At 46.1% G+C, this 13,853-nt stretch overlaps 1 protein-coding gene across 1 annotated transcript; it reads right to left on the reverse strand.

Annotated features, from left to right (window-relative positions):
* Positions 1 to 248: 248 nt before the first annotated feature.
* Agr2 (anterior gradient 2, protein disulphide isomerase family member) lies at positions 249 to 11,200 on the reverse strand. Its single transcript, XM_006983937.2, has 8 exons — positions 11,094 to 11,200; positions 8,385 to 8,530; positions 8,062 to 8,125; positions 7,894 to 7,946; positions 6,612 to 6,685; positions 5,165 to 5,228; positions 2,591 to 2,674; positions 249 to 473 (listed from the first exon to the last, which is right to left on the reverse strand). Exons 2-8 carry the CDS (start codon positions 8,521 to 8,523, stop codon positions 424 to 426), a joined length of 528 nt encoding a protein of 175 aa, XP_006983999.1. The 5' UTR covers positions 8,524 to 8,530; positions 11,094 to 11,200; the 3' UTR covers positions 249 to 423.
* Between the last annotated feature and the right edge of the window lie 2,653 nt (positions 11,201 to 13,853).

Here is a 13,853-nt window from a genome sequence, read left to right on the forward strand (position 1 = left end):
TGAGCACTTTGTGTGTGTCCAACCTTCCTGTTCAGTGAGTAAACCAGAACCAAACAGCCTTTCCACCCCTCCTCCCTTCCTTTTTTAATTTGAAAAAAACCAATATTTTTCCATTTTTGAGACAGCATCCCACTCTGCATCTCAAGCTCGCCTCCAATTCAGGATAGTGGTCCCGCCTCTACAGGGATGCTAGCCATGGGCAGTCCAAACAGCTTTTCTATGAAAAACCAGTAGAAGCAACCCTTCAGTTGGAGTACTCACAAGACTTTATTTTTTAGAAAATCATGCTTCACTGCAGTAGATAACAATATTGTTTTCCCACACATGGGAGTTAAAAAATACATCTGTGTAACATTAACCTGTAATGTAATCGAGTTCAGGTGCTTCTGCTGTCTGTTCACCTGCTGCCACGCACAGGCCGCCCTACAGTTCCGTCTTCAGCAGCTTGAGAGCTTTCTTCATGTTGTCCAGCACTGGTGGGAGAAACATTAGGACAGCCAAGTTACCATCAGAAATGACGAGGTTTGAACAAGCATGGCCCCTATCGGCTCAGAGATTTGAATGCTTGGTCCCTAGCGGGTGGAACTGTCTGGGAAAGATTAGGAGGTGTGGCCTTGTTTATCACTGGGGGCAGGTGGGCTTTGAGTTTCAAAAGCCCAGGCCAAGCCTCTCTCTCTCTCTGACTCCTGCTTATGAATCGGATGTGAGTTCTCAGCTGCTGCTCCAGCACCATGCCTGCCTGCCTGTTGCCATGTTCCCACCCTGATGGTCACACTCACGCTCTGACACTGTAAGCAAGTCCCCCGTAGAGTGAGCTGCCTTGGTCATGGTGCCTCTTTACACCAGTAGAAAAGTGACTAAGACAGGCACCGGTGACACCATGAGCCCTGGCATTGGGGGCTGGATCCATGGTTTGACAGAATCCTCTAGTCCTAGGGTGGACAGTTGGAACTCCACTGTCGTCTTTCTTTCTGAGGTCAGGTGCAGTGGATTCTGTTGACACTGCAGGTCTCAGTCCTCCCTTGGCAATCTCCCCCTCCAGCTTTTTCGTCCCAGAGCTGCATGAGATGTCAGCAGCAAACTGTTTTGGCTAATGTAGAAGCAACTTTAATTTTCATTTAATTAATTAACTTATTGGGACAGAGGCATACATGTCCGTCTGGCTGGTCTGGAACTTTCTATATAGAACAGGATGGCCTTGAACTCACAGAGATCATCTGCCTTTGAGTGCTGGGATTAAAGGCGTGGCCCACCACACCTGGTTTAGAAGCAGATTTCCAATCATGTTCTTGAGAAATATTATCGGGTGTGTGCAGCTACTGCAAGTTATTCTAGAAGCCTGAGGATGGTCAGCCCGTCAAGGGTTTTTGTACAGATGAAGTCATCCATCCCCACAAAACTTTGTACTCTTATCAATGGGACAGGCTCAGAGAGGCTGGGTTATTTACTAAAGTCACACGGCGGACAAGTGCCAAAACTACTGTTCCAGAGCCCAAACTTGAGACCCTCCTCAGCAGCAGCAGCAGCAGCAGCAACCGGTGAAATGCAGTGAGGCGTCCGGATGGTGTACTGAGCGGCTGCTATCCCCTTCTACAAGGAATTATCAAACAGCCAAGGCATGGTGATCCTACCTGTTTGGGTACCTGCCCTTAACGAGGTCCACCTTAGGAAGACATACCCTGAATCTCAGGAATGCCCACACTGTCCACGCTTGGAACTTGCTGCCCTTCGTCCCAGTGCTCGCCCTGGAGACATCGCTAACGGGCCGTGGGGGTGCTCATGTTCACTAGGTCCAGGCTTTCCTCCCCAGTGCAGTTACAGTCTAAGTCTGTACTGTCTAACAGAGTTGTGCGCGGAGGAACAAATCCCCAGTGTGCATACTGAATGTGGCTGGTGCGACTTCAAAACTGAGGTTGTCATCTCATTAACATTAATTTAAAATTAAGTAGCACATATGGGTATTGGCTAAGGTTTGGACAGGGTGTTTCTAGGAGCCGCTGCAAGTGCCGAGGATCCTAGGACAAAATCCAGTTTCTCCCCAGAAGAACCAATCGGGTGTCACAGCTCATGTTTCCTCCCATCGGTGGCCTCATCCGCCTTAAATCAGTCAGTCCCTTTCCCTCTCCCTCTCCGTCATATCGGGCAGCTGAGAAAGTGAGTAAGCCACTCTCCGGATCATTTGCCCATGATGATCTCAAGTTGAACCTGAGTTTAACCACAGCAAAATGGACTAAATTATTTCCCTTCCCATTATTTGGGGGAAATGGAAGCCAGCCTGTCGTGACTTCTCCTGCGGCACTCTGTGACAGAGGGTTTGTGTGCTGTTGGGCAGGGGGAAAAGCTGGGCGTGTGTTGACAAGAGTCTCCTGGAGGAGCCGACCAGTACCTCAACTGAACGATTTATCCTTCGTTGAGATGTTTCCAAAGTGGGAGATGGAGTGAAGCAGTGATTCGCCGATGGGCAAAAAGTTAGTCTGGGTCAAACTGATTCTCTGGCACCCCTGGGCAGGGGCCTAGCCTGCCTCTGTGGGGGCCTCTCCCTATCTCTATAGCAACACGGATCTCGGACTAAGCGGGAGGCAACACTTACACAGGGCTATGTCGGAAGGTTCATAGGCGTAGAGACGGTTTGAGTATCTTCCGGTGATGTCTGCCCTCACGGTCAGGGATGGGTCTGCAAAGACAGAGAACAAGGATGGAACACCTTTGCTTCCAGGGAGCCTACAGTGTGTGTTGAAGCTGCTGTGCCCGTGCCCTGTGGAAGAAACTATGTCCGGCAGTGTGGCCCGCTGCCTGTCTTCTGCTTCCGGGCCCAGGAGTTCCCACCCGAGCAGTGTGGGGAAAAGTAAGGAACATTCAACAGCGGCGCAGTGCCGCTCTGGAAAAGGTTTCGAACCCTGCCATCCTATCTAAGCGCCCTGAAAATCGGACGGTGCATATTTTATGGGGTTTCGTTGTGAAAGCGCAGTATTCTTTACTACAGAACTACCGTGAGATTTTTAAGCGTTTTCCTTGCTCCTGATTGGCATCCCTAAGAACAGCCTCAGTAGTTGGATACTTCTAAGGCTGGTATTTGGTTATGATTATCCTCCAATGAGGGGTTTGAAAGTGAGAGATGGAATGATGTGATTTGCTGGGTAGGGGAGGGGCTAACCTGGGTTAGATATTCTCTCTTTTTGTTTGTTTATTTTCAGTATTATTTTTTGTTTGCTTGTTAGTTTTGGACAGAGTCTCATTCAGTAGCCCAGGCTATGTACATGAGGTTGACCCCAAATTCATTACAATTTTCCTGCCTCAGCCTCCTAAGTGATGGAATTTTAGATCTGAGCCACCATGCCCAGTTTATGCAGTGAACCCCAGGGCTGGGTACATCCTGGATGAGCACTCTGCTAAGTGAATATATCCCCAGCCTTCTTTCTTTCTTTAAACAAAACGGTGCAAGTCCCTAAGCACAGCAGGGTCAGACAACTACATAAGGTACTTTCCACTTTTATTTTTTAATATTTTGTGGTTAATCAGCTGCATTTAAAAAAAATACAGATTTACGAGTTTTCCCTTTTATCTCTCCTTAAATGTCCCTCTAGGTTTAAATCCATCAGTCAAGCTGAGCATGGTGGTGTATGCCAGTAGTCTTGGCACTTGGAGCCGGGAGGTAGGAAGATCAGGGGTTCAAGGTTGTTCTTGGCCACATAGAGAGTTTGGGGCTAGCCTGGACTACATGAAACTGTCTCAAAAAGCAAAAGACAACAATGAAACCCCCAAACAAATACATTCATTCTGTCATATTTTTATGTAAGTTGAAATTATGTAATTAATGAGAAAAAGATACTTTAAAGGTGTGGCACATCCAGAAGAACAGTAAGGGAGTATGGAGAGGTATAGACACTTTTGTTTTGGAAGGGGTTACTGACGGGAGGGGTGGGACTTGATGGGAGAGCATTTCCAAGTACGCACAAGGCCCTGAGCTGGACTCCTAAAACTGGAGGGGGAGGGCGATGAAATGAATGTCCTCAAATGGGGAAGACGACATGTGAGAACCAGCTGGGTGTTTGCACTCTGTCACTTCCTGGAGGGGACTCTCTTTGTCACTTCAGAATGTCAGGCCAGGACCAACAGACAATGAATTACCAGAAGCAGAGATTCCTTTGTTCAATAGACTTAGCAATGATGCCTCCACATGAGAGGATACAAAGACCCAGTTAACCTTCCTAGTAAATTAACACAAGGCCTTTATACACATGCTGGTGCACTCAGACTACCTGGAGGCTCTTAAAAACCACGGCTTCCTACAAGACCCCTAGAGAACCTAATCGCTGGTTTGCGACACAGCCAGGGCAGCTGTGTTTTCCAAACCTTCATGGGATTCTAACCCTCAGCCAGCAAGGAGAACCAGTGAGCTTCACAAGTTAGTGCATTGGGATTTGTACTATGGCTGAAGGCAAAAAATGCTGATGAATATGCTCTGAGACTTCCAGGAGATTTTCAGAAAAGTCCCGTCTAAGGCAGAGCTAGACAACCCCAGATTGCACCAGTGTTTAGACTCTTCCACAAGTGAGCGCTCTAGTTCAGCCCTTCTCGTTTCCCCTATCACTTGCTTCTCTCTGCCCTGACTTTCACTTTTAATGCAAGCTTTGATGGCCTATCCAGGCTGCCCACTTGATGAGCTCTGCTAGGCAGTGGCCTTAATTACAGTTTAAGTGACTATGACTGGTTAAAGCCAGACCTCATTTATTTATCCAGCCATTCAACAAACACTGAGAGCCTCTCCCAGGATCACACTGGGCTCGTATGGTGGGCAGAAACCTGTAGCTCATACAGCATCCTCCAATAAGGACAAAGTAAAAGCTGATAGCCAATGAGGAAAACATGGCCCTGCCTTCACAGATATGCTTGGAGCAAAAGGTGGGAAGTAAAATGAGCAGAGGAGAAAAGAAGCATTTGGGGAAGTAGTACTTTACACTTTCGGATGAAAGTGTATTGCGAGACTTAGCATTATCCTGCCCAGAATGCCAGGCCCCTTGTTAGAGGTCAGTGACCTTGCTTGTAGTGAAGTGGTCGCTGAGGTTGGGGACATAGATGGGGAAGTGTGATGCTGGGGGAGACAGGATGTGGCTGCAGCTGCATAATCTCCAGTGTGTCTCATGTCGCTGGAACCCCCACTTACCCACAAACAGAATTCTGGGCACATACTGGCCGTCTGGAGAAAGGTGCTTGTCTGTCGTTTCATACTGAGATAAAAAAACAAAACAAAACAAAAAGCTGTTTGTTTAACTTTAGGTATTTTCAAACCTGCCAGTGCAAAAATGTGTCTGTTAAATCTTCCTGGAACTAGAAAGGGCACTGTGAGCAGTGAGATACAGTTATTATGAGAGGGCTGGGGGTTGAAAAGGGTTATAGACTATACAAACAGAAGGCGAGCTTCAGGGAGGAGCAAAGAGACGAGTGGGGTGGAGGCAGCAAAAACAGAGTGCACATGAAAATGCCACGGTGGAGGAGTCCATTATTTTGTCATATCAAAAATGCCACAGTGGAGTCCATTACTTTCCAGACTCCTTTAAAAACTAACCAGAAAAGAGAATGTGCCATGGGCCTAAGGCCCTGCCAGGGAGTCTCTTCTGCAAAGAGTTCACAGCACAGACGAGAAGACAAGCATCATAGAGTGGAAAGAGCAGCAAGTGATACAGGACAGGAGGAAGCAGCTAACGGATGTGATACTCAAAGAACAGAACAACTCAAGGAGGACGACTCGGGGTAGCTGTGATTGGATGGGTAGGAGACCATTGTCCTAGGGTAGCAAACATGGAGGGCTGGTGATGAGGAAGTGAGGCAGGAGGTATGAAGCTAAAGTCCAGGACGCATGGGCATACACAGCAGGAGCTTTCGCCCATGGAGAGAAAGAAGTGACAGGTGCCAGTGAGCCAGGACTGGAGGGAGATGGGCAAAGGCAATGATGTGCAAAGCACAAAAATCGGTTACTATAGCAACACAGAGATCCTGACCACCGAAGAGTATTTTTCAGACAAGATTATTAATTACCACATTACAACATAAGTGCGCCACATCAATTCCTAAGAAAGAGGAGGAGGATGTGGCCCAGGGTAGAATGTTCCTCGGCATGTGCCAGGGGCTGGCCTCAATACCAGCAATGCAAAATTTTCAAAAAAAAAAAAAAGATTATTAATAAAGTAAAAGGTTTTTGGCTTCTCATCTGTGAGATGGAGACTTGGAGAAGAGTCTAGTTAATGCAGCATGCCTGAGATGCCCAGAAGTGAATGAGACAGAGGCACCCAGAGGAGATGTGGGGACCAGGAGGGGAAACTTACAACCAGTGGCACCCAGAGGAGAGGTGGGGACCAGGAGGGGAAACTTACAACCAGTGGCACCCAGAGGAGAGGTGGGGACCAGGAGGGGAAACTTACAACCAGTGGCACCCAGAGGAGATGTGGGGACCAGGAGGGGAAACTTACAACCAGTGGCACCCAGAGGAGATGTGGGGACCAGGAGGGGAAACTTACAACCAGTGGCACCCAGAGGAGATGTGGGGACCGTGAGGGGAAACTTACAACCAGTGACACCCAGAGGAGATGTGGGGACCGTGAGGGGAAACTTACAACCAGGTTGAGGAGAACGAACTGCTCTGCCAACTTCTGGATTTCCCTGCTGTCAGCGAACACCTTCTTGAAAGCTGTGGCACAGGAGGAAAGTCATGGAGCATTACCTCGGCTTGGGTTAGAACCCCTATTTTCTGATGTCCTTTAAGATGAATAGTGTTTTACATGCAGTACCTACGTCTGCCCCTCCGGCCAATGTTATTGAGTGACTACTTTGTAGCTGACATGATTTTACAGACTAGGAAAAGTGTCTTGAATAGAAAAGCACACGCAACCTCCAGACTCCAGATGCTCATGTAGGCATTGCAGCATAAACCAGTGCATACTACAGATGTAATTCCATGTGTAGGTACATCCATAGGGGGAAATAAAGTGAACAAAGGCTTGAAGAGCTATTAATTTGTCATGGCAGATCTCTTTTAAGGGGTGCTGCTGAGGTCAGAGGGGTCAGAGGGTGGTTAATCTGGGGGGCAGATTGCCCAGACTATTGGAGACAGGTCGCTGCAGGCGGAGAGGGCTGTGAGAGTAACAGCCTTGGTTAATAGGGATGAGCTGCATGAAGGCAGGCTGCGTAGACTGGGAACAAGGGGCATGGCAGGAAAAGAGAACCATGCGCTGGCCGGAGGGGGTCCAGCCTTGAAGGCCATGGCCAGGAGTCCGGGTTTAATTTTACTTGTCAGGAGAAGCCATTGGGGCACATGAGTGAAGGATCTGATTTGTGGTGAACAGCTTCAGTCTGGCTTCCGTGTAGAGGGCCGACTGGTGTGTTGAGAGGTGACAGTTGTAGTATCGTGGACAAGGCGTGATGTTGGCTTGCGCTAAGGTGCTAGCATTGAGGGAATAGGAGGTGGTTGGGTTTGGGCAAGAAGGGCTGCCTAATACACAGAGGCCACTGGGAAATGAAAACACAGAGCCTCTTGAGCCAGAATTACTAAGCAAGGACAGTGATGGGCTTACTACACCAAATGTGGGGAGCCCATGCAACCATGCGGGGTGCATGTCCGTGAAGCTAGTACTGACTGGAGATGTTTTAACGGAAATCCAGTGGTATTCGCTGATGTGTCGGATGGAAAAAGGTGGGAGGAGCATGAACCCCAGTATTTCTTACTCAAAATGTGCACCAATAATTAATTCAAAACATGGAAACATTCACATTTCTTTTTAAATGTTTTAAAATATTCTTTCTTGTTCAAGAGTGCTAGATTCTAGGAATGTATAGATAAGTATCCAAACCCTGACCCCATGTAGAAGCCTCTAAAAGAAATTTAGAAGAATGGATTACCTTGACTGTGTGGACACTCGTCCAAGTGATGGATGATCATCAAGGGTCTGTTGCTGTGAGAGAGACAGGAGATTGGGTGTTTAATAGGACGCCACGAACAACTGATAGGCATCACTAGATGGCGCTCATGAGTGACTAGAAGGAGCTCCATGTAAGCAGTGGCCTTACCTAGTCTTGGATTTGTATAAGGCTTCTTCATAAGTCTGAGTCCAGATGAGTTGATCGCCCCAACCTAGAACAAGAGGAGTTGGTATCTTTAAATCCATCACAGTCTCAGGCTCAAACCTGCTGAAAAGTAATGGTAAAGACCCGGATAATGTGGACTTAGTAAAAGAACAAAAGTCTCAGAGCAGGGAGACCTGTTTACTAACTATGTTAAAACTAGAAAAAAAAATCCCTGAATATCTTCAGCGTACACATTTAATACCAAGAGTCAGGGAGTCCTTATGAATTAAATTGCAGTTGGGAGCCAACAAAGAGTTGACTTCTACCTCTGGAGAGGGTCTGGGGCAGTTTGGGCCGAGAGTCCTTTGGGTCCTTTTTGGCTCCTGGTTTGACCGTGGTGTCTTTGGCCAGAGTATAGGAGAGGGCCACAAGGAGCAGGAATGCTGACATTGAGATTTTCTCCATGGCAAATCTACACGGGAAATAAACAGAAAGGAATTAGAATCTCCAGAGTGCATCACCACAGTGGAGAGCTGCGGGAACCAGGTTACACTGAGATAAGACACGAGACAGGAGCGGAAGGCTGCCTTCCACACGATGAGGAGTTTCCCCGGAACACTTACTGTGGGGTCTACCCATCTATGGCCCACCTGCCATCACCATCTCCGCTTTCCCTACCAGTGAATATATAATCTTTGTTGTATCTTATCTTGCAATAGAACAATAAATATATCTTAAGGAAATATCTAACTAGGTAGATGTATATACTCTGCTGCTAAGGAAATGGACATTTAAAAGTTATACTAAAAAAAGCATAGTACTGGTAGGTAATTTGGGGGTAGCTCTTTTCCCCCTTCCCTGATTCCTCACTATGTAGATGAAGACTCGACAGTTCAGAGAGATGGAAAGATTTAGGGGATGAGTTCAGAGAAGAGGTGCTGACTTCCATCTCCCCTCCCTGAGACAGTCACCTGAAACAGACATCTTTACCCTTACAATGAGATGGACACATTGCCCTTGAGGAATGCATGTGAATAGCATGGTCACATTCTTACTTCATTTAGGGCATGCGAGCTTCGCCTTAGGGCTGGAGACTCATTCCTTTTCCCTACTGGAGGATCTGCTCAAATGGTGTTAGCTATGGACTGACTGAGACACATAAAATGGACATTCTTTGCCCTTGTCTGGGCCTGTGTGGCAGGGGAGGGCATCCACTCCAGTGCACAGATGTTTGCGGTGATGTAAGTGACAGAGAGAAAAAACCCAGGCTGTTTCTTTGTTAAATTCGCTTTTCTCCCGCTCTGGTATTTGACAGTTAATTACTGGGGAAAGCTGTAGCAGATGATCAGGAATAGGGCTATAAATGACAAGACCCGTGTGTGTGTGTGTGTGTGTGTGTGTGTGTGTGTGTGTGTGTGTGTGTGTGTGTGTGGAAAGGAAGGCCAAGTTGGTCATGTTTCACGTCACCTGAAGTACCTATGGGCCATACCATGGGCTGCTGTAGACTTCAAATCTGGTAAAGCCAAATGCTAAGGCTGCCCAGAAAGCCGAAAGAACTACTGTTCATCTCTAGTACTGGTATAGTTCTGGATTAAGTCAGCCTACAAAGGAAGCAGGGTAGATCATCCTTGTTTAAGAGCTTTGAAGAGGGAAGGTCCTCATAATCTGTGAGCTTGAATGGGAACCTTTGCTAGACATTAGATGATTAAAAAGAAGTCACTTAGTTACCAACGCAAGTGAAGGCTTACATTAAACTGGCCAACTGTTATCCAAGTCATAGTGCACAGCCACACAGTGGCTCAGAACAGACACAAGGTAAAGCTGTGACATAATGTTATACATTTCTACATTCATAAGGATGCAGAAATGCTAATCATGATTTGTATCCTCTAACATTCTGCAATAACAACTTAAGCATACTAAAAGCTATCAATACCTAGCAGCTCTCTTAGTGTCGTGACTTCTGTTTAATATTTAAAATTGAATGAGGTGCCTCATGAGAGAATTATTGTATTTCTAGAATACAGGCTGGTTCAGAAGTATGGATTAACTTCTTTGACTTTATCAACAAATATGTGAATATATTATTTGTATAAGCACTCACATATATCAAAAATATAAAAGTAAATTGGTGGCAGCGTTCTGTATTTAGTCCGCTGTCAATTCCTGTTGTACATATGGCTCTTGGGACTCCTTGCTATTGCTCTACAGATTGTGGGCTGGAACTATTGATATATGCATTTTATGGCAGGATGCATCAAGGAAGGCTAACATAATACTGCTGTACAAACATCCCGCTCTGGAATGACTTTCTGGGATTCAGTACTGAGTCTTCATGATGAGAACAGTCTGTCTGCAAACATTCTACTCTACAAACATCTTCACAAACCCCTCAAAGCCCACAGCACCCATGCTCGAAGGCATGATTGCAGGACTGATCATTTGCAGGCCCTCTCCACCCCCAGGCCGCCGATCCTCTGCACTGCTGCATTTTACTGTCATCCCTCCCCATCTTGTGTTAATGAAGGTCCTTGCTGGAGGTTTCAGTGACTCTTGCTGGTGCTTCAGAAAGTGCCCCAGCCCCCTCTCTGACAGTCCTAAAAACTGCAGAAGCATAAAGCAAACTGTTTCCTGATTTGCAATAAGATATTCTCCGGGGGCAGACTGAGCTGAGTTTTCACAGTGGAGGAGCCTGTGGCCTTTGGGAGAGGAGCGGGGGCTGACCCAGGATTTCCTGCACTCTAACCCAGGTTTGAAAACTCTTGAGTTCACCCACCCACTCACAAACCTCCAGTTTCCTGAGGAGGGAAGCGTCACACTGCACCTAGGCAGGAACATGATACTCCGCTACTTTTAGCCAAAGAAAGGCCCCAGCAAGCTTCTGCAGGTTGGCTGACACTCTTTCCAGAGCCTGCGTCCTGCCTGGGAACGTTGCTTTGATCTTGTCAGTTGGCTGTCCGCAGCTGTGCGCAGCAGTCCAGAGCTTTGCTCTAGCAAAGCTATCAATACTAGCAGGTGCAATGCAGTTGACTTACCTGAGCTCCCCACCCTCCTGCTTTGTGTGAGCTGCCCGGGTTGCTGTCCAAGCTTCTGAATGTGCCAGCGGAGCCCTGAGCCTCTATTTATGGGCAGAGCACACCCCAATCCCACCCACTAATCCTGTTTCCTCAAGCTGCTAACTCAGAAGCAAACTTTCCTTCTCCCAAGCCATTGTCTTCTCTGAGTTACAAAATTCTCAGATTTAAAAGCAATCATAGCAAAAGCTTTTTTTTCCTTTCCTTTCCTACTTTCTTTCTTTCTTCTTCTTCTTTTTTTTTTTGTAAGTGTACTTTTTTGCTGAAAGTATTATTGTCAGTAGTTTTGGAAAGCTGGGCAGTGTGCCAAATCCAGGTAAGCTTTAAATGAAGACGTTTGATTGGGCTGAAGGTTGATTTGTCTGTATGTGATTGGATGGAAGTTGTGGTTATAGATACTCATTTCCTCCCTCCTGGGAAGATTGCATTTATTTAGCTTAAAAAAAAAGTGATGATTCACAATTCTAACCCTTCTTATAATCAAATAACTGGCCCTGCTCGATTACCATACCCATGATTTTCGACAATATACTTCCTCTCTTTAAAAAGCATGCTTTAGCTACAGGTGTGAGAAACACAAGTCATCTACCCATGGACTAGTTCAAACTTGGAGAGGTTATTGAAGAGAAAAAGGATAGGCTAATACTGTGAGCTAATAATTGGCCTGCTGATGAGTGTGTGTGTGCGTGTGTGTGTGTGTGTGTGTGTGTGTGTGTGTGTGTGTGTGTGTGTACAGCAAGTTTCCTCAAAAGAATTTAAAGATACTCCAGAGATACTTTTTATTTAGTGGTAAACTTTCCTGTGAGGCAGACAAACAGGAAGCCACTTACCTCACTTTTCATACAAATGTCTGGAATCCACCCCCTACTTGGATCATCTAATTACTGAGAAATTTAAAACTGGAACTCAAGTTTTCTCTTAGAAAAATTCAGTTCTGTGTTTTGCTCACAAATCCATATGCAATTCTTAAAAATGTCAGAACACAGGGCTATTCAACAGGAAAAAGCCTGTGGGATGAAAGGCCTGGAAAGGAACTTTTTTTTTTTTTTTTTTGGTTTTTTTTTTTTCGAGACAGGGTTTCTCTGCGTAGCTTTGCGCCTTTCCTGGAACTCACTTGGTAGCCCAGGCTGGCCTCGAACTCGCAGAGATCCGCCTGCCTCTGCCTCCCGAGTGCTGGGATTAAAGGCGTGCGCCACCACCGCCCGGCTGAAAGGAACTTTTAATATGAATTAACTTTACCATATCTAAAAATATTTTAGCGTGTATACATTTCTTTCAGCAGAGGCTTAGATTCTGTGGGCTAGTGACGCTCAAAATAATTGCGTTTGCTTCTGCTTCTAGAACAGTCTACAGAGAGCATTTTTTAAAGTTTGATTTAATGATTTGAGCTAAAGTTTTGAGAGTAGAGTTGCTCTCACACAGGCTCTTACTATTCATCCTTAGTTAATTCAAACCTCATTTTACAATGAAGACACCAAACAAACCAATGAACAGTGACTTTCTGAAGGCCTCGTGACGAGTTGAGGACACGGCTTGGAGCAAAGCCGGGGTTTTTTAGTCCTTCCTCATGGAAATTGGGAAATGGATGGGATGGAGGGTCAACATTTCAGTCAGCCTCCTGCCTCTGCTCACTGGACGTTGATATCAGAGATGGCATTTAACACCTCTGAAACTGCAGTTTCCATATCTGTAATGAGGTGATGCACAACCAATCTGAGTGACACACACAACTCCAGTGTCTACCGTGAGTGTGTCAGCAGGGTCAGAGTCCATGTTCACCATGAGTGTGTCAGCAGGGTCAGGATCCATGTTCACCATGAGTGTGTCAGCAGGGTTAGGGTCCATGTTCACCATGAGTGTGTCAGCAGGGTCAGGGTCCATGTTCACCATGAGTGTGTCAGCAGGGTCAGGGTCCATGTCACCATCAGTGTGTCAGCAGGGTTAGGGTCCATGTCACCATCAGTGTGTCAGCAGGTCAGGGTCTTCTAAGACATCTGTCCTTCGCCTGTAGACTAAGTCTTCATGTGCTGGGACCTGGTCTTCTCTCTCTACCCATCTGTGACCTAATTTTCTTTCCTAGGAGAAGAACAGTCAGATTAGGTTAGAACTCAGTCTGACGACCTGTTTCAACTCAATTGCTTTTGCTTTATTTACTAACTGCAGTGCTTAGGTTCAAACTCAGAGCCTTGCGCACGTTTAGCAAGTGTTCCACTGAAGAACTACACAGTCAGACCTTAGTTCAATTACTCTTTAAAACCCCTCTCTATGTACAGTCACATTTGGAGGTGCTGAGGATTTCAATACATGGATTCTTTTGAGACACATCTCAGCCATATCTCTTGATAACTAAAAACATCTCTGATTTGCTATAACTCATTATAATTATATAACAGTGCCTAAGCTCATGCTAGTAAAGATCTGATATCTGCCATGGCGCTAATGGTACAGCAAGGAGGAAGAGACTATTCTAACATCCTGCATACACTGTGGCATCCCTGGTGCTTCAATCCCGAAGTGAAGCAAATGTCACAGCAGCTTTGAGATGGGCGGGTGAGGGTTGTGGTGTTGTGTGGCCGTCCTTTGTGATAGCTTGATGTTGTAAAAGTATGCTATTGCTAGGTATAGAGTTTTGATAAAAATCTGAATTATATCGGGATTTCTATGAGTAGGACTTGATAATTCCAAATAAATATTGGATCAACAGAACTAAGCTTCATAACA

Source organism: Peromyscus maniculatus, chromosome 14 (assembly GCF_049852395.1).
Source record: "Peromyscus maniculatus bairdii isolate BWxNUB_F1_BW_parent chromosome 14, HU_Pman_BW_mat_3.1, whole genome shotgun sequence".
Taxonomy (NCBI): Eukaryota; Metazoa; Chordata; class Mammalia; order Rodentia; family Cricetidae; genus Peromyscus; species Peromyscus maniculatus.